Genomic DNA, 26,301 nt, shown 5'->3' on the forward strand with positions numbered 1-26,301 from the left:
AGATAAACAGCGTATTAAGCATAAAATAATAATACCTGGTACTGGCTTTTCGTCTTCGTCAGCCATCTAAGGATAAAAATAATTTTCAAGTCAGCAAATTGACAATCCTATTGTTAGAATTTCACTCAGAAAACGTTCACATCAAAACATTAGCTTTTTTTGTAACTGATCCTTAGAGTTGATCAAAAATGATAAAAAGAAATATTGAAAATTACCACAACGAGAAACAAACTGCTTCAAACAATTCAACAGAATTTAGGACAATATTCAATAATTCTAAAATAACTTCATGAAATTATACACTCAGGCTAATTAACAAAAACAAATTGTCAACCACATAATGATATCACGTCACAATTATACAACTCTAAAAATGGGTGCTATAAAACTCACATTATTTTTCAATTCCCTAAGATTGGACTTAGTTGTTGAGGGAAGCCACTGATCACCTTTGGTGGTTCGTTTTGGCTGACTTTTTGACTTTAAAACAGCCATATTAGATTATTACATATATCACGGTAAACCACGGTTTAACAGATGAAACGTAAAAGCAAGGCTTCAGATACTAATTGGATTATCTGTCTCCGTCGCACCGCGGCTATTTATACAATGTTCTGGAGCAGAATTAAATAATAACACAAATAGGAATAAACCCAACTCAATTTAACTTTTGAACTTCATATGTTGCACATGACCGTGTTTTTGATAATATTCTGCGAGATGGCGCTGTTGAGCAGTGCCGAGCGTTTTAGGTATACTCAAACTTAAAAATGATCAAACAATACTATGTCGATCACGTACGTGTCAATACCATTGACAGTCTGCTGGTTGAGAAATTAATGAATAAATGTATCCTGCATTCAGGCCACTTTCATTTAGTATCAAGACTGTAATTATATTCTTATATTGTAATATCGACAGGATTGATCAGGAACAGAAACAGCGAAATAATAACTAAGTGGAGACAATCCCAACAGAACTCACAACAACGAATCTTAAAATCACCCACATCAAAAAGGGCAATGATGCAACCATATTTATAGCTTACAGTCTTACCTTTCCGTTTTTCGAAAAAACGGAGCCAAACTTTCCGGTCATATCTTCACTGTACAGCTAGTTTTATTGTCGAATAAAAACTCAAATCCTTCACTAATCACGATTAACCTTTACATCATTATTTGTTAATATTTTAGGCTCGTTCGTTCACATATTAAATAGAAAGCTCTAGTGGAGAGGGTTTCTGTGGGTTTACACAATTGCGAAGTGTAAAAGTGATTACGGAGGGGTTGGGGGAGGTAAATGAACGATACCTAATACAAGGCGTTAAGGTGTAACAATCGAGATCAAATTTAAAAATATCAATATGAATAAATCTTGTGTTTGAAGAATGACGACCATTTTCAGCTAGAAACCACAACTTCACACATCTCTAATTCCCTTTCAAACTCAATAAAATGAAAGATAGGTTTTATTGTAACATACTGGAATGAAAATAATTGATTATTGGACATTGTTTAATCAATCAACGGACGTTTTAAACCGCAAAATACAATTATTACCATCACAGAGTCGAGACGGAAAATAATTAGAGTGCAATGAATGGATGTGGTGAAATTATAAAAGTTAACTCAACGAAATTATTTAGTCTAGTCGGCGATAAAAATAATACTTCAACTTGGCAAAGAAAGACTCTAATTAGGAAAAATTACCTGAGAACTGCTTAGTTATTTGCAAAAAACTGCTCGCAACAAAAGTTTCATTAACTCATAAGCTGATTCGATTTTAGTAAAAATCGACAAAACTTCAAGTTAGCTATACTATCAGTGATAAAGTGAAAAAGTTCTTACAATAATGTAGTCAAATTAATTGGTTTGTTTGTGGCAGCAGACAGTTAATTATCATTAATGAATGATTCAATATTTAATTGATTCAAGCCCTATTAAGTTTGACCGTATCTAATATACCCAAAGTAAATCACAATGTACCATGCATAACCAAACCAACAATAACATTTGAATGTAACAAATCCAATTTACCACATTTGTGGGTTTTTTTGCATTCCGGCTTCTCGTCATTTTAACAATTAAAATAGCCTAAATTTATTTAGGCTCAGCCTGATGCTGGCAGTTTGCAGTTGTTGTTTGCGTATTATGATAATCCATTACCTTGCAAACTTTAATACGCACTACTCGAATACAACCTTCAAATTTACTTGAATACACACAACTGCTGCACAGCATATTAACTGCTCATATATATGACCATTACAAATTATCTTTTACTGGGCGGCACTCAGCCTGTCATTCCGCCTAATCTCTATGATTATGAACGCAAATATAACAGCCTGGGGTCCCCAGGTAAATTAGCTTACGAAACTAACATGGATAACATTAACCGGAACCAGCTGAAAAAGCATCAAGCCTACAGTTGTACCTAAACTTAGAAATCAACTGAAAACGGTGAGGACTGAGGACGTTTGATAATTTCTCAACTGGACCTATAACCTCACATGACGTCAGAGAGCTGCCTGAGCAAGCATTCCATCTCTGCATTATGCTCAGCAGCCTGCCTCTTCCTCATCTCTCTCTCCCTGTCCAGCTGGACCTGCAACTCCATCAACCTCTTCTCCCCGTTTCCTCTGTTCCTCACCCTCTCCAGATCCTTCCTCAACCCTCCCAGCTCCACCACCACCTCCTCAAGTCTGCAGTGCAGGAAACTGTTGTTTATCTCCAGAGCAGACCGAACTGAACCGAGCAGGGAGCTGTGATGATTGTCCAGGATACTGGCCAGAGTCCGCTGGTCCAGATCTCCAGATCTGCTCTCCTCACTGGATCTAGTTGATCTGGAGATAACGGGAAGTGAGTAGGGAAGGTCCGCTGGTTCAGGAGAGTGTGGTCCTCTGAACGCCAGGTTACTAAAGATGCCAGCAGGAGATTTTGTGTTCCTGTTGGTGTTCCAGGTCGTCTGGTTCCACTGTCCTGGTTCTAGCGGAGGAGACAAATCCGATACCAGGTGCTCAGGGGAGGAAGCTAAGTTAGTAGGTGAAGTGGCAGGAGAACGGTAGTTACTGAAATCTAGTGAGTTAGGAGGTGCCTGGAACACTGGTTCATACTCTTCTTGAGAGTTTCCAGAGTTCCTCGGGACTCTATCTTTACCTCGAGATTTAGAGCCCATGGTTTCTTGATCACACGATCATGAAAATCCCTGAACAATATTCGGATTGTGTAACTTATACTACAACAACTAAAGCAGCAAAACACAGTCGTTACAAAAGCATGTGTCATAAGTGTGTTTCATGTCATATATACTCAGGTTTTTGTCTGCCTTGATGTGAGCTGATCACGGGACATGCAGTGAGAGCCTTCTGAGAGACCGCATATTGAAGGGACATCAAGAGAAATATTGACAAATTTTTTGGTTGCAAAGGGTTGGGGGGCCGGAGTGTGTTTACCGTGAGTTAATTGTCCTTTTATTCCCTTGTATGTGTGAACCGCGAGCTTTCCAATTCCACGCATACATTTTGAAATTGGCAGATTATCCAATTGCAATTGTCAAACAACACGACCTCCGAATTGGGTTACTAACAGTAACGGACGTTACAATTACCGCGTGCTTCTGATCATTTTTATTTAATTCTGGCATGAAATTTCGCTACGTTTTTTAAGAAATTCGAAAACAAATTGCAATTTAAAAGATTTCCACGAGGTTGATTACTTTCAATCAGCTCATGCAAGCACATTATTCCATTCCATTTACTTTCATTTTATTTAGATGTGCTAATTATTTACATCACGGTAGGAACCGAATTAATATCCGGCAGAGCCAGAACCCAGTTTTTTCTGAGCTTGGCTGGATATTCTCGGTTTTATGCACATTTGAGACACCATGGACCGGATGATGATTTATCACTGACACTCTACACTCTACACGAATTCATAAAAACAAGGGGTGTAGAAAAACGGATCCTTTAAAAGCAAAAACAAAAACATACTGGTTGATATAATGATAATTAAATTATATGAAAATCGAATTCATTTACGTTTCTGTGGATAAAAATAACAAACGCTACTGGTGTGAGGTGTCATGCCCTAATGCTTAAAATATTTTTGATTCTCAAAACAGCTAATAATTCACATGAACATTAATTGCAATTAAAAATACGAGTCATAAAATATAATTCGTTGGAAAAAATAATTAGCTAAAACAATAAAATTGAAAAGAGTAAGACTAAGAGTATTACTATTAACAGATATCATTTGAAAACAGAAATCAAGGGTGCGCTGACTACTGGTCATTAATGGTAATCCAGAAAGCGATGAATCTCGAACATGATCTCCGTCTGACTAGTTGACGTAGAATTTGCCATGATCCCCTTGTCCTGTCTGGTGTGGTCCTTTAATGTCCCCACTGGGAAGTATTCCTACATGTTGGGTGCGGTGCTCGGCAGACTCAAGAGTTACAGTTCCATCTCCAGGATGGTGCTTGGCAATCAGCGTACAGAACTTGCCACCAGTACCCTCAGTGAGCATGTTGTTCTTGATGGCCAGGAACCTTTTAGGATGAGCGGCTAGAGACAGTGCAATGTAAGGTCCCCGACTGTGGACTGTGAAGGTAGCCCATGGTCCGTTACCTCCTCTACCGTCAATAACTCCGTTCTGGTTGATCCTCAGATTTTTCCCGTGAGCTTTGGAGGTTAGTCTGACTGTAGCTCCAGGAGAGAGAGGGTGTCCTGGAGAGTAACCGCCTCCCTGGTGAGGAGGAGAGTGAGCCACGACGTAGGAGAAGTCCCTGATCTCGTGCTCTTTACCTCCGAACGAGTACCAGCCTTTAGGACCAGTTGGGGTGTGCAGTTTAGCTTTTCCGGGAATTTGTCCGTGTGGAGTGTGGCACACCACAACAAAGTACACAGAGCCGTCCTGCATTCTTCCTAGATCAAGAGCACCGTGAGGGGCGTGGGGTCCGCTGGAAAATAAAACCTTGGTTAATTACCTAATTATAATTAGTAAATAGTTTTTAGATTTCAGTAGAACCTGGAAGTACCAGACCCACAGGGGAAATAGAATTGCACAACTCACGAGATGCTCATTAATTCGAGATCTGATAAACAACGTAATATAATAATAGTTTATTGTGTAATGATAGTTTACCTGTTCCTATGAAGAGAAAGAGTACATCCAGGCATCATGTGGATATAAGAGAAGCTAGAGGTCTCATGCTCCTTCCCACCGTACGGATACCAAGCTCTTCCTTGTCGACCCTGTGTGGTAATGTCACGTGGGGTGTGTTCTTGAGCATGCACCAGTAGTGGGGGGGGGGGGGAGGGGGGGGGGGGAGGGGGGGGGGAGGGGGGGGGGGGAGGGGGGGGGGGGGGGGGGGGGGGGGGGGGCGGGGGTAACTATGAGGTAGCTTTAAACTTAACTTTACTAGAACAAGAGGTCACCTGGATTTGAACTTACCTTGCCCGGTATGGGACCGTGGGGAGTGTTAGCGAGCACACACCAGTACGGACCACTGTCGTTTTGGTGCCCCAGTTTGGAGGCGTGGCATGGTGGGATCTGCCCTAAGTTGTTGGCTAGTTGGTAGAGATACATCCTAGAAAAGTAAAGATGGATTAGTCTGGTAGTAAGCGTGTGACCGAATATCGTTCCTAAAACTTGAGAGGAGACAATTTGAGAATAAAACTGATTGTAGCATACTAGGACCACTGTGAGGATTATCTTTTAATAAGTCACATTTTGTTCCACGAATTGTTTTCAAAAAATAAAAGAAAGTTCAAGTACAGTTTCATTTTCAGATTCAAATTTTTTCGAAATCTTTGAAATCAGAGAGGCGGCCGAGAAACAGAAATGTTATGTAAAATTTACAATGAGTAAAGTAAAGTATGAGGGGTAGGTCCTTGCACGATGCGTTCTCAGGTTTCAGTTTCTGTTCACAGAGTTTTTATTCCTGAGAACCACAAAAGAGCGATCTGAGTACCTAGACCGTGCCCAATATGTAATCCAAGACCAATTTCTAATGTATGACTCTCTTATCTATGATTATATTTCAAAAAGCGTCCTGTGGAGTATAGATGACAAGGGTTGCCAGACTCTACAAAACCAATCTACCTTACTCGGGAATATTACAGCGGGTTAATTTATGAGTGGGAAAATTAATGACCGGGAAAAATATGGCAGAATTTTCCAAAACCCACCAAGCATCAAAATGTATTACTATTAGTTTACCTTACTTGGGAACATTATAGCGGGTTAATTTATGACTGGGAAAATTAATGACCGGGAAAAATATGGCGGAATTTTCCAAAACCCACCACTTTATCCCAGTCATAATATTCCCGAGTAAGGTAACATATACGTCATCAAGTAATAGCTTGAACAAAATTAATGCGAATTATGCGAAACTAGAGGATCCACATTAGAAGTAGAAACCTTCGAGTTTGAAGTTCAAACTCATTCAGTGCTTGAAACAAGTGCACGTTCTCATTCATCGATAGCCAATCCTATGCGTGCCAAGATACTACTCGGGCGATACTTTAAACTCTTCCCAAAGTTGATAAACAACACACAGGACGAAGGGATCAGGGGTTATTTGAGGAGACCTGGTTCAGCTGAATCCGACAACTAAACAAAGCAAAAGCAGTGCAAATGGCAGTCCACACCACTGATCCTTATCTTAGTCCGCCCGCCGCCGCAAGAAAAACTCCTTATCTAAAACACGTGCATTCTGAACAAATGAAGTCAGTAGCCTTACGTAAGTTAACGAAATTACCAGAAAAATGCTGGAAGAGACGCTGAATACCAGCTTTATCTCTGAACGATAGCAGACTGCAAAACTTTACGGTGAAGTGTTGATGTAAGATAACGTGTTAGTTTTATACATCTCCTTATAAGGAATAATCAGGGACTCAAACCTCATGATGCTCCCTCCTATACATGCTCATTCGGTGCATTGTAGTATGCAGGTACTGAATATAAAACATAATATGAAGAGAGAAAATAATATGAAGAGAGAGAAAATAACACCGGCCAATCTGGCATATCTGCCACCTAAACTAACATTTGCCAAATCAGCGAACTGGTGCAGGCAGTGGGGTTGAGGTTTGACAATGAAAAAAGTAGGGGCTTCAGAATAAAATAATGATCTACAAGTACAGGGTGATAGAATGATCTCAGCGAGGCTTAATTTGGTTTTTGGGTTTTGAAATGAAGTGATCTCATCCGTATACTAATGAGATTAAATAACACAAATAAGTAACAAAACCCAAAAGTCGAAAGAGAGGCCAGTGGTCACAGTACCACAAGTTCCTTTATCACGGTAACTTGTATGTAAGTAAATTATGTGCAACTGTGTGTAACACTAGTAAATATGGGATGCGTAATCAAATGTTGCAGCACTGATCAGCAAACTGCTGGGTATCTCATGGAAGGACAAGGTCAGCAATATAACTTTGTATGGTAGCCTACCAAGGCTGTCAAACAAGTTACGAAGCAGGAGATTAAAAATGGCGGGACACTGCATCAGACATCCTGAGCTACTTGCCAGTGATTTAGTCTTATGGGAACCTATGCATGGTATAGAGCACAGCAAGGCCAATAAGGAACACAGCTGAAACCCAAAAGTCGAAAGAGTGGTCAGAGTGCCACAAGGTCCTTATTAACACGGTAAATTATACGTGCAACTGTGTGTAACTCTAGTAGTAGGATGCGTGTACCCCACAGAGTTTTAAATATTTACATATTATGCAAAACGATTTGGATTTTGGGTATTATACATACATACTGTCCCTGGTCCCACATACTAACTATCCCACAACAAAGAATACTGTCCCACTACAAAGAATGATACCAATAAAGTGAAGGTCCAAGAATGAGCTCAAAATCGCAAAAGTTAAGATGTGTAATTAGTAATAATTTAGATGTAACCTTCCAACTAAGATTACTCATTTTGTTTGTAGAATATAATCGTAAGCAGGTGGATATTCAACACTGCATGAAGAATCATGATCACTGATTAAACCGAAGAATCAAGTTACAAGTTGAATAGTAAGTGTTTTCCGAGCAACTGACCGTAAGCGATGAGTTGGAGATACATACTTACATAATAATAATTGCAAATGTCAGCACTTATCAAACAACGTGGGGTGGACAAATTTGATTTGACTTCCTAGTATGAAGTCATTTTATCTACAACAACAGGTGATCACGAGTTAAGGAGGTGATCAGTCATATATCAGTCATCAATGAAGCTTAAGTTCCTGATATAAGATATTATCTCGAGAGTTGAAACGTTACATACCATAGTTCGTATATTTATGGCGGGTAATTTTGTGGCGATTAAAAATGTAATGGCGGAATTTCCGAAAAACCGCCAAATTTAACCCGCCATGGTGACAGTAACTAAACAAACTGATGTAACTATTAGTGGGCAACGAGACCCGATCACAATACGTTTCACTGTGCAGTGTGTGCGATGTGGCCAATACAATATACTAATATAACGACCAACATACGATACGGATAATTTATTTATACTGTCGATATGATATGCAAATGTACAACAGCTGCGAAGCAAGAAGAGGTCAATTGAATATATAGTAGGTATAAGTAAAGTAAAAAAAGAGATCAGTGAAATTGATGCAGTTAGAGCCAAACAATGTGTTAGTATAGGAAGTTAAGTTAAGTTCATTGTAAACAGTAATAATTATATTATGGGTGTTGGGTAAGTTACAGGTTAACTGTGATTGGTCGATTGATCTGGGACTTCATTTCAGGCGGCGGAAGATGAACCAATAAGAAATTAACCTTAAAGTTAAACAAGCTAATACAATAATAATAATTAATAGGCAATAGCCATACAAGCGAAATATCAAGATTCAAGACGTCTCGACTCTTCACACTACATTGACTGAATAAACTTGTGAAATGATTGCGTGCGCACTGCGCGACCGAACGGACACATACATACATCTGTCCTGAGGTGAGCGGGAAGCGCCACGTGATCAGCCACTCGATAATGACGTCACGTTACTCGCGAGAACTCTGTAGTCTGTTTGATAAGTACCTTAATAAGTCATATGTTTATGATAAACAGTTAAATATCGCTAACTGTTATATTTATATTCTAGGATGGCGTGTAGTTCGTGATGGACTCGCATGGTTGCTGCAACCAGACTATCTACCCCTACGCGAAAGATCGCTGTAGAACTGGTCACCGTAATCCTTGTTACCAATTGCTCTTCTCGGCTTTGCTACTTGGAATGTTCGAGGTTTGACGAAGACAGACAAGCAGTACTTGCTTGCTAACGACTGTGACAGGTATGACTTGGACATTATAGGGATTCAAGAGACTAAAATTTGTCAGTTTGAGGATAAGAAACTACCAGGAAATCATCGCCTCCTTTTGTTTGATCAGAAGACAGGACGTCATGGTGGACTGGGTTTCTTAATCAACGCTCGTGTAAATCATTATTTCCGTTCATTTCATCAGATCAGTGATCGAGTTGCGTTCATGGACTTTTTTATTCCATCCAAGTTTGTTAACAAACCACCATGCAAAATGCGAATCGTGAACTGTTACAGTCCAACCAACCCAAAAACTTTATCAAATCCGGCTGCTACTGACCAGTTTTACTGTGAGCTTCAGGAAGCAATTAATGTGCCTGCAAGACACGAAATCTGGATCCTAGGAGATTTCAATGCCAAACTTGGCAAAAGGTCTGATCATGACTATCAAAATGGCCTTCATAAGAACATTGGAAGGCATGGCGTTGGAAGACGAAATGAAAATGGTGGGAGATTATTGGATTTTCTTGTTTCTAATGGTTTGTTTGCTGCAAACACTGCATTTCGTCATTCCAGTCGTCATATAACCACAAGAACTGGTTGGGTGAAAGACAAGAAGACCAAAAGAAGTCGCCCTTATTTTTCTCAGATTGATTATGTTTTATGCCGGTCACGCAGCACTGTTTTTCTCAATGCTGCAAGGGCCTATGCAGGAGCTAAACTACATTCTGATCATAAGATTGTAAAAGCTACCATAGACCTGAGGCAGCAAACTAAGTTATACCGAAACAGAACATCAGCTGCTAAAAGGTACAACACGACATCGCTGGTTTGTAACAAGGAACTACAAGATCAGTACCAGCAAACTGTCACTCAGCAAATTGACAGTCTTTCACCTTCCGCTGACACTAAGACAGGATTCGAACAGCTGTTTGAAACTATCAAGTCTTCAGCCTCTAACACTGTGGGTGTCAAGAAGAAAACCCAAAGACATCATCATTCATCAGATCAGCATGTATGTGATATGTCTGACGAGAGACACAAACTTTTACAAGAACTGAACAACAATTTCAGTTAGAGACAGGACAGTATTGAGAAAACGTATCAATAAACTCAAGAACGATATCAATAAACGTCTTAAAGTGCTAGAGACAGCTCTAGCCAACCAACTAGCTGACACCATCAACGCTGCAGATGACACGAAGAGGATGTTCGAGGCTACCAGAGCTCTTGCTGCCAACAAAGAGTCAGAGCCAATATCTGTCTTCAACTCTGAAAATCAGCTAGTTGCAAGTGACGATGAGAAAGCAAGTATCATTAGAGAGTGGTTTAAAAATCACTACACCAGCTCAGACCCTCCTTTGGTACCTTTCACTGGACCCCCACGTCCTCTGAATACTCCTATAACTTCCTTAGAAGTCCAATATGCTGCTTCAAAGTTGAAAAATGGGAAAGCAGTAGGTCCTGATGAGATTCCTAACGAGCTGCTGAAGTACGCACCACCTGTATTTTTCCAGCAATATGCATGTCTCATTAATCGATCATTTGAAGTACATGAGCATGTACCCTCTTTTACAGAAGGGTTTCTAACCCCTCTTCAGAAGCCAGGGAAACCAAAAGGACCTCTAAAGAGCCTCAGACCTCTTTGCCTTCTGAATGGAACTAGGAAACTGCTCTCCTTGATTACCCTACACAGAATTCAAAGACAAATTGCAGAGTACACAGGACCATGGCAAAATGCCTACAAGGCTGGTCATAGTTGTGCCAATATTGTCTGGACTCAACGAATTCTGATTTCTGTTGTTAAAGAGAAGAGATGGGAGTTCCACAAGATGGGAATCGACATGAGCTCGGCCTTCGATACCATCAAGAGATCAGTTATCCTGGAACTTTTGGCTGATGCTGGTTGTTGTGAGGATGACATTCGTTTGGCGAGATACTTGCTCTCCAACACCAAATTGAGGATAAAAATCAACAACACCATTTCCTTAGAGTTTGAAACATCCGAGGGTTCGTTTCAAGGTGATGCTGCATCTGGTGCATTCTTCACACTGTACTTTGCTGGAGCTTTATACCACTTCCGTGCAGTAGTGATTACCATTCGGCCTAACCCACCGTTCAACCCCGAGACCCTCATGCCTATTGAATGGGAATACGCCGACGATGGCGATTTTGCAGACGAGGATGAGGAAACTCTTAAAGAAATGCTGCCCATATGTAAGGAGATCCTTGAAGAATGGAACCTGTTTGTGAACGAGGACAAAACAGAACATGTCCACTTCTACATTGCAGATAAGGACGAGGTAGACGCCAAGGGTGAACCCGTGAAGAACAGAGAGCCCTGGCGCAACACTATTTCTCTTGGATCCAAGCTCTGCAGTAAGGCTGATATCTCTCGCCGATGCATCCTTGCTTACGTTGCCTTTGAGAAATACAGCAAGGTATGGGCAGAGAAATCCCGCATTTCTCTTCCTGTAAAAATCAAGCTGTATGAAGCATTTGTTACCCCTGTTTTATTATACAACTGTAACAGCTGGGCAGCTCCACAGAACATTATCAATAAAGTTGATGTGTGTCAACGCAAACATCTAAGGCGTATCATCAACATGACCTATCCCCGCATCATCAGCAACAAGGACTTGTATGCTCGTTGCAATGTAACTCCACTCTCAGAGAGAGTTCATAAATCCCGCTGGAAAATGTTTGGGCACATTCTTCGTAGCGACTGCAACTCACCACCACAACTAGCTCTAAATTTTGCTGTTGATAGTATGTCAAATATGAGGGGAAGGATTGGTAGACATCAATGTAATATTTTTAAAACTATTTTAGACGATTTGAATAAAAGAAATATTAATTTGAATAATAGTGACGACTTGACAGACTTTAAGGTATTTAGCCTCGAACCGCCAATTGTGGAGAAATTTATTTTAAATTTGATTAGTTCGATAATTTCAGTTTTAAGTTCAATTTTTGCATAATTTTTGTTTTTGATAAGTTCAGTTTTAAGTTCCATTTTTTGTATTTATAGTAAGTTTTCAGTTCTACAAGTCTTTTAAGTAGACTTATCAGGTCTTTAGGATGTTCTTAGTAACTACTTTGGATTTGTGTAAAGTTTGATAATAATAATAATAACTGTTATACACATATCAGGTCCCTACTGCTTGTAATAAGAAATTGTATGCTATCAGCTATGATATGTAACTAATGTATGTAACACTAACATGTTGGCTCGCCGTTGGAATGTTCCCAGATCGAGAATATTCCTCCTTACCAAAATACGCGTGTATGGTGTAAGTTACAGGATCACGAGGTTGATAATTTGTCCACGTGACCGTTTGGCGCGCGGTGTGCACGTGGGCCCATGGGAAATTTCTGATACATGTGTTCCGTTGTCTGTACTTAGTTCACTATAAAGTATGACTTTATATGCGAAATTGAAAAAAAAACTATAGCTTAATAATGGAAAAATCAAATAAATGGAATGGAAAATGGTCTCGAAAAGTCAAAAAATGTGACTAAAATTGTTGTAGATTAAAAATTTGCGAAATTTGTGACTAAAATTATAGTAACCAAAATTATAGTAACCAAATTTATTGTGACCCAAATTTGTTGGCCCTAAGGTAATATAAAATATAAAGTTCCGTGATCCTGACTTAATATATACATATGTATATGCTCTACTAAAATTTTGGTCTACTTCAAAATTAGTCGCCGAAAATTTTAGTCACATGAAATTTGGTTTACAACAATTTTAGTCAAAAGTTTGACTAAATTTATGGTAGACTTAATTTGTCGTTCTTAAGTTAGCAGTGAATTAATGACTCTTGTTTCTTCTTCCAACCTGAACTTGATGAACGATGTTTCATGTTCACCATTGGATGAGATCGTTTGGTACTGTTTCGAGTTGAATACTGTACGATTTATTTAAAAAGTTAAGTGAGTTAAGGTCGGCTGATTGATTGTGGCCGGCAACCTCAGCAAGTGGCACATCCGTAAAAGATAGCGGTTAATGAGTTCCTAGTTGATTCTGCACCTCAGAAGACATGAATTGTGTTGCAGTAAGTTTATTAAATCTTCCTGCGATTCTTTAAGCCTTAAAATTCAACATTATCATAATTTGTCACCTACCCCTATCAGCCACTCCTCCTGGTACATTCTACGATAACATAATTGATAATGATTCTTAATTAAACTGGGTCGAGAGTTCCCCTTTTGAGCAACAAAAACACTAATTTCCTCGAAAAAGGGTCCGGTTCTATTGTAAAACAGTTCGTTACTGTATTCACAGTCACGCCGTTACTGAACTAAATTAGTCTGGAAAGTAACTTATAGTTATAAATTTCAACGTTTAATTTGCTGCTTTATTTCCCTGCAGCGATCAGTTTCCATTCCTTAGCTTTGTATTATTCTTGCGACACTAGCGTAGCCTTGCTGCCACTGGTCTGACAAATATTATTCTTAAACGCAAAAAGTTTTTAAAATTTTCCTGAGATTTTGAAGCCTTAAATTCAACATAATCATAATTTTTATTCTCAATCGCATAATTACATTGCTAACATAATTATAATAAAAGATACCATTATCACGTGATCATAACATGTGAATATCTCCCAGACTTTGGTCTTAGAACTAGCTATAAAGCTATAATGGCTGCTTGGTTACGTGCATTCTCCTGCGCTATACTTCTGTTTTGCATTCTACTTGGGGGAGCTGAGGCTAAACGACGACGACCAGAATCGGTAAGTGATATTAAATCGGAATGGTGATAATAAATTAATACGATTCAAAATGATTTGAAATCTACAGTAAACCTTCACTCCAAATGCAGAATGCTAGCTACAGTTTTCTAAAATCAATATTCAGATTCTAAACCATACAGATATCGTTCAAACGAAACCATGGGTACCAACGAGCGATTCGTTAATCATAAATTTTTTCAAGGGTATCCTAATGGCTTCGATGCAAGATAGCATATCTTTGCTTACTTCTATGACGACAAAGATGACGATACAATTGGATGAAGCAAGAACGGAGATTGAGCAGCTAAAGAGCGAACTTTCAGCGTCGCAAAGCAAGATGGTACAGTTAGCAGATGCAACATCTTCGTTGAAAAACGAATCTAAAGCCGACATAGAAGAGCTTAAGAGTGAACTTTTAAACTCGCAAAGCAAGATGGTCCAGTTCAAAAATGAATCTAAAGAGCTTACAAGTGAGTTGAAAAGCAACCTGTCAACTACAAATGGGAAAGTGGATAGCCTTGCAGAGAAACAGGTTGAGTTGGAAAGTACCACTTCCTCGTTAAAGAACGAACCTGCTTCTTGGCCAGAGGGATCCTACTGTTTTCTATCTAAAGGTGGTAGTTGCCCGGTGGGATTTACTAGGTATATCGGACATATGAAGGGAATTTACACGATTAGAAACAGTAATGGGTATACACAACCAATAACATTCGGGGACAGTTCCATTGGTTGTCGCCAAAGCTGTTCATATGGTTCACCCGAGTACAATGCAAATCTTGTGATAACGTCTTGTTGCAAATAGATAACAAAATCTGAACAGACTACAGTTAATGTATATTTCAATGGTATTTTGAATGTTTAATCACTCGAACAAATAACCGTGCAAATCCAGTTATACACGTTCTAAGACACTTTTAATATATTTTAACTGATCATTTGGTTTACTACATTTTTCCAATTATGGAGCGTGGAATTTATTTGAAATTTTATATGAAATTTTAAACAGTTATTATTAATTTAATTATTATTTACCGATTGGCAAGATATTTGTAGATCACAGAAAAACATTCAATAATTTGTATTTCTTCTTGAGTCATTAAAATAAATTAAACATAAAAAATGTAACCCTACCAAATCCAAACGTGATTTATTTATTCAACTATCTAGGAAAAGTTTTGGAGGACTTCGCCGCTTCGACGCGCCGCGCGAACTAGCATTCTTGCTTCGCATTCTTCGCATTCTTGCTTCGCATCGTCGATCGTTGCTCTGCTTCGCAGAGCAACGATCTCGATGGGTTGACATCGTCAACCAAGGAAAAGTTTAATTAAAGCATAGTAAGTTGTTTTGTTTACTAATAGTAATACTGATACAGTACAATATTAGATAACCTCCAAGTTACCAAATAAATGAACACATCAGTTGGCAGATAAAGAAGCACGTGACAAGTAACCAGATAAAGAAGCACGTGAAAAGTAACCAGATGAAGAAGCACGTGACAAGTAACCAGATAAAGAAGCACGTGATAAGTAACCAGATAAAGAAGCACGTGACAAGTAACCAGATCAACAAGCACGTGACAAGTAACCAGATCAACAAGCACACACCTGTCTCAAATACCCTCTCAGAATCTCCTTCTGTTCCAACAGAGGGTGTCCCCGGCCGTGTTTTAGGCTGCACTGCATCCCCAGTCCAGCCCGGGGTTTTGACTGAATTTCTCACCCGCAACCAATTAGTCAGTCAACTATAAATGGCAAAGCTTAACAAAACGAAAATTATATTTTCCAATTTCTGTCCCATTTTCAAATATGAAGATTTCTGAGCACAAATTTGACAGATTGGATGAAATTTTTGCCCAGAGAGCAATAAGTCAGTTAATTGATGATGGCATGAAACCCAATTGAGGTACTGGGATTCAAAATCACGAATAAAATTGCAAAATCATATTGTCCCATTCTCTGTCCCATTTTCGGTTTTTGAAGTTGAAATTGCCAGGAACCAAATTTCACAGTTTTAACTAAATTTCTCTCCCGCAATCAATTAATCAGTCAACTATAGATGAAAAATGACACGATTGAGGTGCTGCAAGTTTGATTTCGATCGGAGGAAGCTCGATCGTGGGAGAAAGCTTAACAAAACGAAAATTCATATTTTCCAATTTCTGTCCCATTTTCATATATGAAAATTTCTGAGCACAAATTTGACAGATTGGATACAATTTTTGCCCAGAGACCAGTAAGTCAGTTAATTGATGATGGTATGAAACCATATTGAGGTACTGGAAGTCAAAATCCCGAAGAAAATTGAGAAATCATATTGACTTCTTACCCTCGATGATGACTTTGCTTCAAAAGCCATCGATTGGGGACAAAACAGTCGTTTTATGAAATGCTGCGTACCCAGCTGACATCCCTGAATTTTATAGTCAAGTTATAGGTTGGGGAAATTAGCATGGATATATAAACATCCAAGAACAAATATTGCGCCAATATAAATAAGATGAAGTGAATAAGTGCATTCTGTCTGATAATGTACATGATCATCAAAATTAGCTTTCATCTTGATTCTCGATCAAAATCTTTAGTCTGGGCGTTACTCTCTCAGTTGAAAATTGAAATGTAAGTTTACAAGTAGAATGTGAGTTTGTACCTTGTAAAGTCAACAAGTAGAATGTGAGTTTGTACCTTGTTAAGACCCTGATCATCACAAGTCTGGGCTTTATAACAAAACCGTCGTTCTATGAACCATCAAACATGTGTGAGCTTAAAATCAGACGAATAAAACATGTATTATAATGAGGAATAAATTCTTCAAAAACTCTTCAACTTACAGAAGCACATTATTCTACATTCATGACTTTTATATTCTCATTTCAACATACCAGCATTCATCAATCAATTAATCAATATCATCTCTATTAAGGTGAAGGTTAATTATTATCATCAGTTCAACAAAATGATCTACTTTTATGTATTTGTGTTGTTAGGCCATCAATTCCTCGTAATCTAAGTAAAATCATAAAACTTAATGTACATGATTAACTAAAGTACCACTAGAATATTACCCGTTTGTTTAGACACAAGTTAAAATCTTTGTCCCCATAAAAATCACAATACACATTCTTTATTTAATCACTATATAATCTGATATTGTAACTAAAAGTGAAACTACCCATGAGTAAAACTATTGTTATATATTAACATTGAGCAGTGGGCCAAAATTACCTTCACATCAATTTGGATAGAACAACCGTTTCACACAATTCCACGAGGCCAACGCAATATAACATTACAAGCCAATCTTGGCCCACCCTATGGTTTGAAGAATCCATAAAACAGGATCCTGATGAAATCATATCATGTAGAAAGTGAACCTATTTACTTTCAAGGCCATTATATCATAATAAAAACACATCTCATCATCTGAATTCTGATTAAAGTTAGCATTTGGTCAGTCTCTGGACCAACACTGTGGTCTTGCGGAGTAACTAGTGACGTCATAAAATGTCACGTGATGTCATCATCAGGTGTGATCAGCTCATCTCATTCAGCACTCGAATCATCGTCATCCTCTGAGTCGTCGCTATCGGAAGAAAAATAACTGAAAAGGAAAGGTATTCGACTTTATTAAATTACTTTGTTACACAGTTTCAATAAGCCTTTAACAATAACTTTAAACTTTACTGATTGTTAAGTGATTTAGGTTACCCGTGTATAATTTCAAATCGGAGCAGCGGAGTTGATTTAACGGAAAGCAAAAGCAGATGAATAGCACCAAATCAAGGACACCAAATCAGAATCACATAACTTCGAACTTGACTACTGGTGGGGAGCTGCTGTAAATCGGGCAGAATAGGATGAGTATTACTCAGATTTATTAAGACTCTTTTAAAGGGGACACGTTTAGTTTTTACGAACACATCCCCACCAGTAATCCAGTCTTTCTACTATAAATATTTGATAGACATTTTATGTTTTTAGCTGCAGTCTATCAAGTGGAGCACACGTTACATACTTTGAAGTTTTGTATATCCAAACGTTATCTTTTGGTTCTGTACAAAGAAAATGCATACAAAAACTGGTATAATGTGATGAAATCCAGGTACGATCAGTCAGTTAAAGTTAAAATTCGAAAACAAATTCCTTGGAAAGCATAATAACCCTCAGTCAGCGTGTTTGTCTGTCTGTCTGTCTGTCTGGAGTATTTACCTGTCCTCGTCTTCGTCCGTCTCATCGCTTAGACAGCAAGGTTGATCAGCGGAGGACATGATGAGGATACCCTCACAGAACTTAGCCCCCATCTCCTCTAAGTGCTGCGTACCCAGCTGACATCCCTGAGTTTTATAGTCAGGTTATAGTTTGGGGAAATTATCATGGATACAGAACCATCTGACAACAAATAATAGCTTTAGTTAATAGGGTGAAGTGAATTAAAGTGCATTCTTTCTGATAATGTACATGATCATCAAAATTAGCTTTTATCTTGATTCTAGATCAACATGTATAGTCTGGGCTTTGCTCCCTCAGTTGAAATGTAAGTTTACAAGTAGAATGTGAGTTTGTACCTTGTAAAGTCTACAAGTAGAATGTGAGTCAACAAGTAGAATGTGAGTTTGTACCTTGTAAAGACCCTGGTCGGCACCACAATAAGAACTCTCCAGTGTGTAACTCCGTGTAATCCCGAACTGTCTCCAGAGTGCTACTCGTGCTGTACTCTCACGTGACTTCTCCACCGTAAAACAGCAGTTGGAGAAAGAGAAAGCTGGGGCGTGGATATCCAGGATTGTTGGGAGTAGCTGAGATGGGGAGAGGGGTTAGAGATAAAGTTGACAGAGGGAGTTAGGGATTATGTTTATTGTCGATGGAACTATACATAAAAAAGAAACAACTAATTTAAACTAAAATAATAAGTTACCTTGACAGTGGCATTATCTGCTGGTTGAGTGATGTTACCGTACATAAAGACATTCTTCTTGCGGCTGTGACCGTGGAAATCACAGTACAAGACAGGACGTTTACCTAGTGCTACTAACAGCTGTATCTGAAGTTAAACATGGGTAACAGCTTCTCACTATGCTATGCGGGTAGTCATTATTCTGTGTAAATAGCTCATCACTGGCGAAAAAAAGTCAAAATAAGTAATGAAGATAAAAGGAAACGTGATATCAAATTAAGAAACAGAGAAGTTATAAAAAACAGACGAACCACTCCTTTAGTGTGGTACAGGGTGGGGTAAAGGTTTGGATGCGGATTAATCCACTGTCGGTTCATGTCAACCCCTAATAAGGAACACCTGTGTGAACCATTGATAACACCGTCCGGATTCAACATGGGGATTATCTGCGGAGTATAGGGTTAGTTATTGTAATGTAATTATTATCAGTTTATACAATCAGGGGTGTAAATGTAGTGCGCTGTGCGCCTGAATGTCAAAACAGCGACTGCGAAACATTCAGTGTCAACCATGGCTGTAAAAAGTTTAAAGTTTAAACTTTATGACAGGACCGCCGCGAGCAGCATCCTGTCCAAATTCCAGATGAGTATTAATGGAGAAAATTTCGCCGTGCAAAAGGCCTAGCTGAGCAATTTGGCATTGGAGATCATTTTCAAACACAGTATTATGAACGATTCAAAATTCAAATATTACAATTATTTTAAATGTATATTATAGCCTGCCAGCAGCTCTTGCTAAATAGTAAAAAGATGTGGTTTGAAAAAGGTGCATAGGGAGCGTTCACATATGACATCAGCATTCAGCAAGATTTTAGCCAATTTTACAGACCCCCCCCCCCCCCCAATGACGTCAGCATTTGCCAGACCCCCTTGCCTTCTTAACCCCCTTACTTAATACTTACCCCCCTCCCGTCAACCATCGAGGGGGTATAGAAATGCTGACGGGTGTAGGCAGGGAAAATTAGTATGCGAATGATATAAACAGTTCGTCAACAGAGTTCAGTTCACCGAAGTACTAATACTAAGGAAATTAGCGAAGTTTTATTGTTAATAAAATTGATTTGAACCAAAAATTGTTCCCAAAATTCACGTTACATTTCTGTAAGGCTCAGACCCCCCCCCCCCCCCCCTGCCGGCCCCCCGTTCAGCATTTCCAAACCCGCCCTTTCCCTCGGCTGCTGACGTCCTGAAATGTGAACGCTCCCATACCCACAAATCAATTGTTCAATATTCCAGCTCAAACTTTTGAAGCTATCAGTATAACTAATACTATAAACTTATAAAGCTATAAGTGTAGACTGTCCCTCATCACGTCGATACCAATGGAATTGATATAATTAGTCGGTGCACAATAATGTTAATGGTGGTATGTCAACAAACCCCGCCTTAGTGACCCTATAATAGTACCCTATTATAATAGTACTACATACTATGACTAGGTGGTATTAGGACATGATACGATGAGGGAAAGTATCGACTGACTCCGAAAAACAAAGACGTAAAAGTTATTAAGAGTTTACGGGTACAAAACCAACATAGATAAAACTTTGAAGGAGAGCCAAGTTTGAGCTACAATACGAAACAATTGCACTGCCACAATTGAAATTTGTATCTGATGAGGGCGGTAGTAAATTGACCACAGCTATGCTTAATATTATAAACCATATCATTTATAATTTAGTACTAAACTTTGAACTATTTTTCCATTTTTCACGTTTTGAGTACGCCTTTAGTTGATCAGTACGATTAGTAAGTTTTTCGTATAGAAATGCTGACGGGTGTAAGCAGGAAAAATTAGTATACGACTGATTTAAACAGTTGGTCAACAGAGTTCAGTTCACCGAGGTACTAATATTAAGGAAATTAGCAAAGTTTTATTGTTAATAAAATTGATTTGAAACAAAAATGTTTGCCAAAATTCACGTTACATTTCTGCTGACGTCAGCAAGGCTCAGATCCCCCTCCCGTCAGCAACCGTCAGCATTTCCAAACCCCCCTAGTCTACGTATAGTGTATACTCGCATAAAACTCACACAGTAAATTAATCACAATTCACAATGTAGCCTTCATTTCTTATCACTAACATCTTCTGACGTTTTAAGGACATTCCTTTGTTTTTTGTTACTTTCACAGCTACACCTTTCCCATAATATTAATCCGGCGACTGTTATAAGAGCGAACTCTAAAGATGAAGTTGTCCTGTCAAGTGATGATCCTGGCTGTTTTGATAATATCTACTACTGCAGATGACAAATCCTACAAGGTACTTAAGTTTGGGAGTACTGTGGGAGATTTTATCAAGTTTAAACCCAACATGCAACCCTTCTCCGAAGCGTTTTCCCTGTGTTCTTGGATAAGGAAATTAAGAGTTGGACCCGGCCCGACCTGGTTCTCGTACGCGATTAGCAATTCAAATCACAACGAGATTTTAATTATGGATGACGGAACCACAAATACTATATTCCGTAGTTATAACAAAAATGTAAAAAGTCAAGCTGGTGTTGCAGTAGGAGAGTGGTATCACTATTGTTTATGTTGGAGTCTTGCTTCTCTGACAGCCACAATTCACCACAACGGCAGACAAACTGGTTCCTTCTCAACTCCTTCAGGAAGGAGACTGACTGCAGATGGATATCTTGTTTTGGGGCAAGATCAGGATTCCTACGGTGGATCATTTCAATCCCATCAAGCTTTCGGTGGTGAACTTCACAAGTTAGACATCTTTTCCAAGAGGCTGAGTTCATCTGAAGTGAGCGAACTGTACTCTGCAGGACGTTGCTCTGATATTGAGAAGAAACACGGTGAAACTCGTATGCTAAAGTGGGAACAAATTCTACAGCAATCAATAACTGGTGATGTGAGTGAAATTGTCGAAATATGTAACGGAGACAAAGCAGGAAAAAACGGAGACAAAGCTGAACCAAACGGAGACGAGGCTGAACCAAACGGAGACAAAGCTGAACCAAACGGAAACCAAGCTGGGAGAAGCTGTAGTTAACCTTGAAACAACTATCAGCCAGTTGAACCAGACAGAGAAGGACTTAGAAGAAACACAAAACAACTTAAACGAAACTCTGGCTGATGTGGAGGAACTAGAGGAAGAGCTAGAAGAGATGAAGACGAGTTTCTCTGGGTACGATTGTTTTAGATTGACGAATTCTTCGCATTGGGATGTGCTATACACATCGTCTTTTTTTGAAAAAGTCTTGACGGTAGACATGCTTCAAATCCTCTACAAAAGTTGGGAAAAACTGGGTAACTTAGCAGATTTTTGCTGTTTGACTCTCTTTTTCAAAAAAGAAATATTTTACCTAATTTGAATACGAGACGTTTTGGTAATAGAATTACTGATGATTGGCATTTGGCAAGCTGTAAGGATAGGATTTGGAAAAACAACAAAATCTGCTTAGATTTCACATCTCACGTTATCTATCACATGGCACTATATTTTTCACTGTTAATTTTCACATTTAATATTTTCAGGACATTTTAAAGGGATGCCAGTGACACAGAATCTAATAGAGTTCTTCAAGACATATTTCCATGACGGTCTGGACGGATGCCATGTTTAGATCAGGAAACGGTCGACCAATAAACTATTTTGTTATCTAATTCAGACTTCAGAGGCAACATGTAAGTGTGGCGGGTGTGGCACCACACTACTGGCTGATTTCCGCACATATTCGCAATTTTGGCCATTTCCGCACAATTTAGCACTATTCGGGACATTTCGGCACTATTGTTGTGATTTTTATGAAGGAAAACTCATTGATAAGAATCAGTTAGAGTGCATATTATCGTAACCGATTAAATTATGATTTTTAAATTTATTTTTGAAAAGCAGATTCGCGACAATTTAATGTTCTGGGATTTGAAAACTGTATTAGATTTCTGAAGTTTGACTATACCTGCTCAATTATTAATCTTACAGACATTGTGTTTACAGTATAAATAAAAATAAAGATAGTTACTAGTCTTTACCTTGAAGACGAATCTGCCCCCCCCTCTTCCTACACCCCTATATACAATATTAAGTAAGAATATCAATGGAATATCCATGGACATTTAATTTGCTTTTTAAAATTTACCAATTTTTTATAGTATGTCCCACCCCAATGATTTTTGTGATAAATAACATCTTACATCTATAGAGGGTTGAAATTAAGCGCGCGATTTGATAACGTATACGGTGTAAGTTATCCCATATAAAGATATAATGTAATTTCGTTCCATGAAATACTGGAGCACACTAAACTGAGGGAAACCCCTCACTGTCCTGATGTTGCACTAAAATATGGATTTTCCGTACTGCAATCTGTATTTAAAACTGGTGAAGATTCAACATGATCTTTTATATTATGAGCATTCTAACGGTAACATAAAATCATAATATTGTCCTAATATATATTATATTCCAGCAACTTGAATGGTTATTCAGATGCGAATATGATAAGAAGTGCCAGGCCTCCCAACTTAATGAAAAAAGCCACCTACAGATCAAGAATCCGTCCTAGCATGTAATATGATTCTGACTTTCGAGTTTCGAGTTTCGGGAGCCACGTATACTCGCATAATACTCACACAGTAAGTTAAATTAATGACAATTCACAACGTAGCCTTCATTTCTTATCACTAACATCATCTCTGCCGTTTTCTGACAAAAGTGCTCAAGTAACATTTTGGAAATTTCGGGTTTTTTGGTCTAACTTTTGTTTTTGGGTCAAGAACTGTCCCTGAGGACCATTGGATACATTCGCCGACCCCCGAAACCCCCTTTTTGGAACCCCTTAAAATGCAAAGAATGGTCATTTTTCTGAGAAAAGTGCAAAAGTAACATTTTGGAAAACGGGAGCCGTTTATTTCAAAAATGGTGCCATTTCGGGAACTGAAAATGGTGGCATTGTTTTCTACGTCCAAAACTGGCCTAGTGACGGCAATTTGGTGATCGTGGGTCTTTTGGCCTGGAAAAAACAATTTATTGCACTTAAGCACTTTTGTGAAAACGAGCTCGTTTTCTCACAAATTAAGTGCTTAAGTGCCATTATACTTTTAATTAAATGTTGATTCTGTCAACTGACGCTATATAATCGGTACTTACACATCTACATTTTCATGACGGATCGATTGGTGATGGTCATAAACTTCAGAAACGCTAGCTTCGCAGTCAAAATTGCCGATTTGTCAATGCAGAACTTTTCAAAATATACTTCAAAATTTGCTTTAAAATTTTTATTCTCTAATCAGTTGAGACTGCAGAGTTTTAGCTTGCCTGACCTAAAATGAAGCAAATTTTCGATTGGTGTTCGTCTCCGAATCAGAAATTATGGATTTTTTCGTCAAGTTTTAAATATAAATAGATATATTCTCGATAGTATTCCCTGAATAAATAGTATCTGGAGAGAATATTTGTAGGATACAATACTTGAGTAGGAACAGTGTGCCTCGTGACGTGTAAACTGGTAAAGCTGTAGGTACTTCGCACGACAATGGCTGGATCAGGATAACGCAACATTGTTCACAAACGTTTCGTGTACCTTCTTAGCTCATCAATTACAGTGAATGGGATATTGACTTTGAGTAGGGAATGTTAGGACATGATTGGATCTTGTGATGTAAAGTAAGAATAGCTTATCGCATGTAATACTCAACAAGCTAGTAGTAGTATATTTTTACTACAAGCTTACAGGAAAAATGTTTCATCCTTGTATTTTGTGCTCGATAGACTCGGCCTGGGTCAGCTGCCTTATAGAGCGAAACATATCTATTCATTTCTATAGCTCATCTTATATACCTCATATTCACGCTGTTATCAAACTACCTTTTTTAGTATTGATTCGTGATCAAAGGGAAAGTTTTAATATTCCGTATTATTACAACCTGTTCCTGACCATACATTTTTCTTGTACGATTTTAAAGTTTTTTTCGAGTATGAATGTTGTGCCTTATAACATGGTAAACACTAAGTTATCTGCTTACCTAGCTCATAGGCTTCCTCAAACCTGTACATCCGCTAGCTGAACGCTTTATTCAAGGAAATTTAAAATCAGTTATGTTATAGTTTCTTGTTATCATCTATCTATCTACGATCTAGCTCCGTAATATAAATTGTATGGATTTTTATTTGCCGATAACGATAAATGTTTTATTTAAGTATTCCCTTTAATACTTTTACTGCATCAAAAAACATCAATCACAACCAAAGTTATGGATAGTCATAGCGTAAATTGTAATGTGAGCTAGTTTAGTAGTTATGACGTATCATAGAGCATGACAGCGCGCGTTGCTAATCTGTTCTTGCTCGTGCACGTGAAATCTCTTGATCATTGATGTTGCTTAGCAACGACGCTGTTTACCTTTGTTAAAATAACGCCATTATTCTAACGTTTATTTTACCTCACTTCCGACGTTAATTATAGAAAATCTAAAGCCTTAATCAAAATTATAAGAATGCTTTAGCCTATTCCTATCCTTTATTTACAACCCTGCTAAAAATGGCGAGGTTTCAACTCCATTTGCGAGCTGAAATTGGTCACGCCAGAGGGTCATTTTAAAGTCAATTTTCAGTTTTTTTTCTTTATGTCCCCGTTGCCGAAGGGAATTCGTCAATTTTAAAATATAATATAGATAATTCGCAAAACCTTGGCCTTTATGAAGAAAGCCTTATCTGAGTTCTTAATTTAATTTCTAAAGAAAGAAACTTATTTATTATTATCCCGTACTATCACCAATCGACTCTTCGTCAAAACAAGCGTCGAAATGCTGGTAGAATTCTGATTCGAAAACAAAATTTTATAAGGAATTGCAACGTTTCATTCCCGCTCGTTGCCACTATTTTTTAATCCGCTGGGTGGGGAGATTTTTAGATCAGAATGATTGCAGATAAAGTTCCCACTAATGTTGGTGCACTTAAGCACTTTACTCAGAAAACGAAATTTCTATTTCAGCGTGTCCCAATATTACAACAAGTGTTTCATCACAACAGTTTAAGGCTCATTTTTCGTCTTATTTTCGATGACCAATGGTTTGAACGGGTCATTTTCATCAGAACATGGAGTTTTTGCCGATGTGGCTGTACTTAAGCACTTTTCTAAGAAATTCAAACTATAATTTGTGATTTTGAGGCACTTTCCGAGAAGTTAGGATGATGAAACCTTGTCATAAGTCTCAAAAGTCGACAAAGCACCTTAGAAACATAGTGGGTGCAGTTTTAATTTGACAGCAGCTAGCCCAGAGCAATTACAGAATTGAAATCTTTAAAGTCAATTTGCACAAAATGCGCCTTGTGTTACTTAAGCACTTTTGTCAGAAAACGGCAGATCTGACGTTTTA

The 26,301-nt window shown here is 38.4% G+C and overlaps 2 protein-coding genes across 5 annotated transcripts in view; both read right to left on the reverse strand.

Annotated features, from left to right (window-relative positions):
- Positions 1–3,949: 3,949 nt before the first annotated feature.
- Positions 3,950–26,301, reverse strand: part of LOC134815367 (uncharacterized) — a 49,253-nt gene continuing 26,901 nt past the window's right edge. The window contains exons 2-4 of the mRNA XM_063823898.1: positions 5,457–5,592; positions 5,148–5,257; positions 3,950–4,962 (exon numbers count right to left, since the gene is read on the reverse strand). Coding sequence (XP_063679968.1) covers positions 4,344–4,962; positions 5,148–5,257; positions 5,457–5,591 — 864 coding nt within the window. The 5' untranslated portion in view covers position 5,592 and the 3' untranslated portion in view covers positions 3,950–4,343. The remainder of the gene's footprint in view (positions 4,963–5,147; positions 5,258–5,456; positions 5,593–26,301) is intronic.
- The window catches only part of LOC134815365 (cytosolic carboxypeptidase 1-like), a 50,732-nt gene continuing 41,240 nt past the window's right edge, over positions 16,810–26,301 (reverse strand). For 2 of the 4 annotated variants that reach the window (XM_063823893.1, XM_063823892.1), the window contains exons 23-28: positions 19,225–19,359; positions 18,935–19,060; positions 18,639–18,815; positions 18,229–18,353; positions 18,035–18,071; positions 16,810–17,620 (exon numbers count right to left, since the gene is read on the reverse strand). In XM_063823893.1, the coding sequence (XP_063679963.1) occupies positions 18,059–18,071; positions 18,229–18,353; positions 18,639–18,815; positions 18,935–19,060; positions 19,225–19,359 (576 nt within the window). In that variant the 3' untranslated portion in view covers positions 16,810–17,620; positions 18,035–18,058. The remainder of the gene's footprint in view (positions 17,621–18,034; positions 18,072–18,228; positions 18,354–18,638; positions 18,816–18,934; positions 19,061–19,224; positions 19,360–26,301) is intronic. The other 2 variants (XM_063823891.1, XM_063823890.1) reach the window with 1 other exon arrangement.

This window comes from Bolinopsis microptera, chromosome 5 (genome assembly GCF_026151205.1).
Source record: "Bolinopsis microptera isolate Bmic1 chromosome 5, MBARI_Bmic_1.0, whole genome shotgun sequence".
NCBI lineage: Eukaryota > Metazoa > Ctenophora > Tentaculata > Lobata > Bolinopsidae > Bolinopsis > Bolinopsis microptera.